We start from the raw sequence: 4,195 nt of genomic DNA, 5'->3' as shown, positions 1-4,195 counted from the left end.
AAATAATAAAGCTAAATAAATGGTCTACTTTTTCTGACCACTGACGGTGCAAAGAACACCAGTACCCATGTGCACTTGAAAAACAAAGCAATGAGCGCTCTAAACAGCTGACTGACAAAAGCAAACAATGATAAATCAACAGATAAATCTAATGCATTGGAATAAAGTCTATTTTTATCAAGGACACATGGCAAACAAATGGCAAAAGTGAGCAAGTACAAAGGGAAAAAGATGCGTTTAAAGGAGCTCAGCTGAGGCCGAAATGCAGCGGACAGGGAGACGGTTTGTGCAGCCATGTAGAAATAAATGGTTTAAACCCTGACAGAGAGGTAGGGGTGTTCATTTCATTTGGAAGCTGTTATTTTCATATTTACCACTGTAAAACATATTTTCCACTGCATATTAAACAAATAGGCGAATGGTTAAATTAGCATTATTTGGAGACCCCACAAAGTTTGACTTTTGTTGCATTTAGGGGAGCAAATGTCTCATTCAAGGGAGCTGAGGCCCCCCCCCCCCCCCCCCCCCCCCCCCCCCTTGATTACAAACATTAGCTGCTACCCAATATCTGATCTTGACTTTTGATACATACAAACCGATCACTCTAAAAGTGTTGTTTGGGAGTCTGCCAAAATGACTGCTATTGAAACATTTACTTGGCTCTACTTGAGTGATTGTGCATTTTACACATGTCGATAGATTTTGTTTGTCCTTAATCTTATGACAGTGTGAAATAAAAATATATGGAGATGGGTAATTTATTTTATGACTGACGTTAAATCAAGGTCAGTGTTGTTATTCCCACTACATAACAGACAACAGATAACATTTTTGGATGCCCCCGGTTTGACTATCTTAAAAAGTTTGTGTTCAAAGTGGTGGACTTGAAGCAAAACCTGACATAGAAACCAAGGTGGTACAGTGTTGACAGTCTGTCTGCCGATATCAGAATGCTGAAAAGGGAGAATAGTTTGGAAAAGCTTTTTCTGTCGTTTAGAAATACTTTGTGGGATGTGCACATGTGATCTGATTCACTAAGCTAAGGACCCTGGGACTAAACACCTCCCTCTGCAACTGGATCCTGGACTTCCTGACGGGCCACCCCCAGGTGGTAAGGGTAGGCAACAACACATCTGCCACTCTGATCCTCAACACTGGGACCCATCAGGGGTGCATGCTTAGTCCCCTCCTGTACTCCCTGTTCATTCACTACTGCGTGGCCAAACACGACTCCAACACCCTCATTAAGTTTGCTGACGACACAACAGTAGTAGGCCTGATCACCGACAACAATGAGACAGCCTATAGGGAGGAGGTCAGAGACCTGGCAGTTTGGTGCCAGGACAACAACCTCTCCATCAATGTGAGTAAGACAAAGGAGCTGATCGTGGACTAAAGGAAAAGGAGGGTAGAACAGGCCCTCAGTAACATCGATGGGGCTGAAGTGGAGCAGGTAGAGATCTTCAAGTTCCTTGGTGTCCACATCACCAACAAACTAACATGGTCCAAGCACACCAAGACAGTTGTGAAGAGGGCACGACAAAACCTATTCCCCCTCAGGAGACTGAAAAGATTTAGCATGGGTCCTCAGATCATAAAAAAGTTCTACATCTCCACCATGGAGAGCATCCTGACCGGTTGCATCACCGCCTGGTATGGCAACTGCTATATACTAGGCGGTGTCAGGGGAAGGCCCAAATAATTGTCAAAAACTCCAGTCACCCAAGTCATAGACTGTTCTCTCTGCTACAGCACGGCAAGCGGTACCGGAGCGCCAAGTCTAGGACCAAAAGGCTCCTTAACAGCTTCTACCCCCAAGCCATAAGACTAATCAAATGGCCACCAGGAGTATTTACATTGACTCCCCCACTTTGTTTTTACACTGCTGCTACTCACTGTCTGTTTACTATCTATGCATAGTCACTTTACAAATGACCTCGACTAACCTGTACTCCCGCACATTGACTCTGTATCAGAACCCTTGTATATCGCCTCGTTATTGTTATGTCATTTTATTGTTACCTTTTGATTCTTATTTTTTTTTTACCTCTGTTTATTTAGTAAATATTTTCTTAACTTTATTTCTTGAACTTCATTGTTGGTTAAGAGCTTGTAAGTAAGCATTTCACAGTAAGCTCTACACCTGTTGTATTCAGTGCATGTGACAAATAAAATGTGATTTGATTTTGATTTGATTTGATTTGATTCACCGTTGTAGGAAAATCATATACATTTACCTTAGTACCACTGCCACACACAACCCATGTCACTCCAAGCAAAAAAAATCCTTAAAAGGTTTTATTGAGAAATCCATTTCCAATGTCACTAGACAGATTTATTGGAATGCTGTGCTGAAAGAGCCCCAGTGTACCAGTACGATGAGCCAGTAAAGTGACAAAATGTACAGTAAATGCACATGCTTTTTAACTGAGTACTGGCGCTATTTAATTCCTCCCTTAGGTCTTCAATCACTCACCCATCCATCCGCCTGACAAACACAATTTTCACTGACTCAACATGACTACCATTAAGTTGAAAGCGGAAAGGTTTTGCATTGGAGCGAGGACAGTAATCAGACTCAGACAGGACAACCAGCTATACAAATGATAATTTATGTTAGGATGACACCAGAATGGAACCCAATAAACATCTTTACGATACAAAATTAGATTTTTTAAATGTTATCTCAACAAACCTAACCTCACAAAGACAGCAATGACATATTTTATTATTTTGTGTCTATTACAATTATCTTTATATGATGAATGGTTAAATATAGACAGTGAATATTAATTTGATGACATATGGTAGCCTAATAATGTCAGGTGGTCCCTTGAACCTGGTTATCAGTTAGTTCTACAACAATAGTCAATCACAATTCAATTATGACCAGACAATGGTAATAGATAGCAGCCAATTATAGCAGCCTATAGCCTAAGCCTCCAAGAGCAACTACAGGCTACCCTACTGTAGAAAGCTGTACCTTTAAGGTTGAAATCTTTTCCATATTGCTCGTATCTCAATCCCTTGTAGTTTCAAGCACAAGCTTTGAAAGTTTGACTGGGGGAATTGGGGTGAGAATGAAAACAGTGCCGCTGCTGTTGGGAAAAAAGGGAGAGAGAAAAAACGTTATAAAAGGACTTGAACCTGGGATTTGTTCGTAGACAAATGGTCTTCGTTTAAAATGAACATTGAAGAATTTTGGTGGACATAATTGAGTTTAATTGCGTACAATCTATCAATGTCAGCGATTAAAAGGATAATATATGCAATCGATTTGGATTTTTTGAGTGTAGCTTCGATTAGTTCTTCAACCTTCTCAGTCATGCAGTTAGAATTACGAACATTGATGTTTGGAATTGTAACAGTGCTGGTATTATTTTTGATCATTGCTGATATTGCTGAAGTCGAGAAAGAAATTGCGTAAGTATAGCGGTGGATTCTGATTCGAGTTGTTCATGCATTTTGTTGCACGTGTTATCTAGATGTTAAAATGCATTATTCAGATAAATATAATTATCTCGTGTTCATATAAAATTGTTAGATTCAGCGTTATCTTCACTCATTCAGTTTAGAACTTTAGAAGATGTTGAGCGCTCCTCTTACATTTCTTCAGTAGGATGCATGTAGATTTTTGTGCATTTCAAGGTTACAAACCCCTGTGCATGTATTGATACGTTCTACTCCTATTCCTTTACATCTTTGAAAAAATGTGCAATCTAGAACCTAAAAAGATTATTCGACTGTCCCCATAGGATTGAAGAACCCTTTTTGGTTCCAGGTAGAACCTTTTGGTTCCAGGTAGAACTCTTGTGTTCTATGTAGAACCCTTTCTACAGGTGGTTCTACCTGGAATCGAAAAGGGTTCTCCTATGTGGACAGCCGAAGAACCCTTTTGGAACCCTTTTTTCAAAGAGCGTAGTCTTTGGTTTTTAATCGAACCATTCACTTTAGCTGTTCCTTTGTTTGTGATATCCCAGTGTAATAATGCAATTGATGACAGCTGTTCAACAGACGCTCAATACCTGTATCTCCAAAGAGCAATTTGTGTGAAGTGTAGCCTCCATGCATTATACAGTAGGCTATAGTATCTTTAAGGACTACCTTCAGATCCTAGGTGTGTGTGTGTGTGTGTGTGTGTGTGTGTGTGTGTGTGTGTGTGTGTGTGTGTGTGTGTGTGTGTGTGTGTGTGTGT

At 40.2% G+C, this 4,195-nt stretch overlaps 1 protein-coding gene across 2 annotated transcripts in view; it reads left to right on the top strand.

Annotated features, from left to right (window-relative positions):
* Positions 1-3,055: 3,055 nt before the first annotated feature.
* Positions 3,056-4,195, top strand: part of LOC111962409 (alpha-2,8-sialyltransferase 8B-like) — a 15,739-nt gene continuing 14,599 nt past the window's right edge. For both annotated transcript variants that reach the window (XM_023985480.2, XM_023985479.2), the window contains exon 1: positions 3,056-3,423. In XM_023985480.2, coding sequence (XP_023841248.1) covers positions 3,242-3,423 — 182 coding nt within the window. In that variant the 5' untranslated portion in view covers positions 3,056-3,241. The remainder of the gene's footprint in view (positions 3,424-4,195) is intronic.

Source organism: Salvelinus sp. IW2-2015, linkage group LG4q.1:29 (assembly GCF_002910315.2).
Source record: "Salvelinus sp. IW2-2015 linkage group LG4q.1:29, ASM291031v2, whole genome shotgun sequence".
NCBI lineage: Eukaryota > Metazoa > Chordata > Actinopteri > Salmoniformes > Salmonidae > Salvelinus > Salvelinus sp. IW2-2015.
Note: the sequence above shows the minus strand (reverse complement) of the source record. Positions and strands in the feature narration are given on the sequence as shown.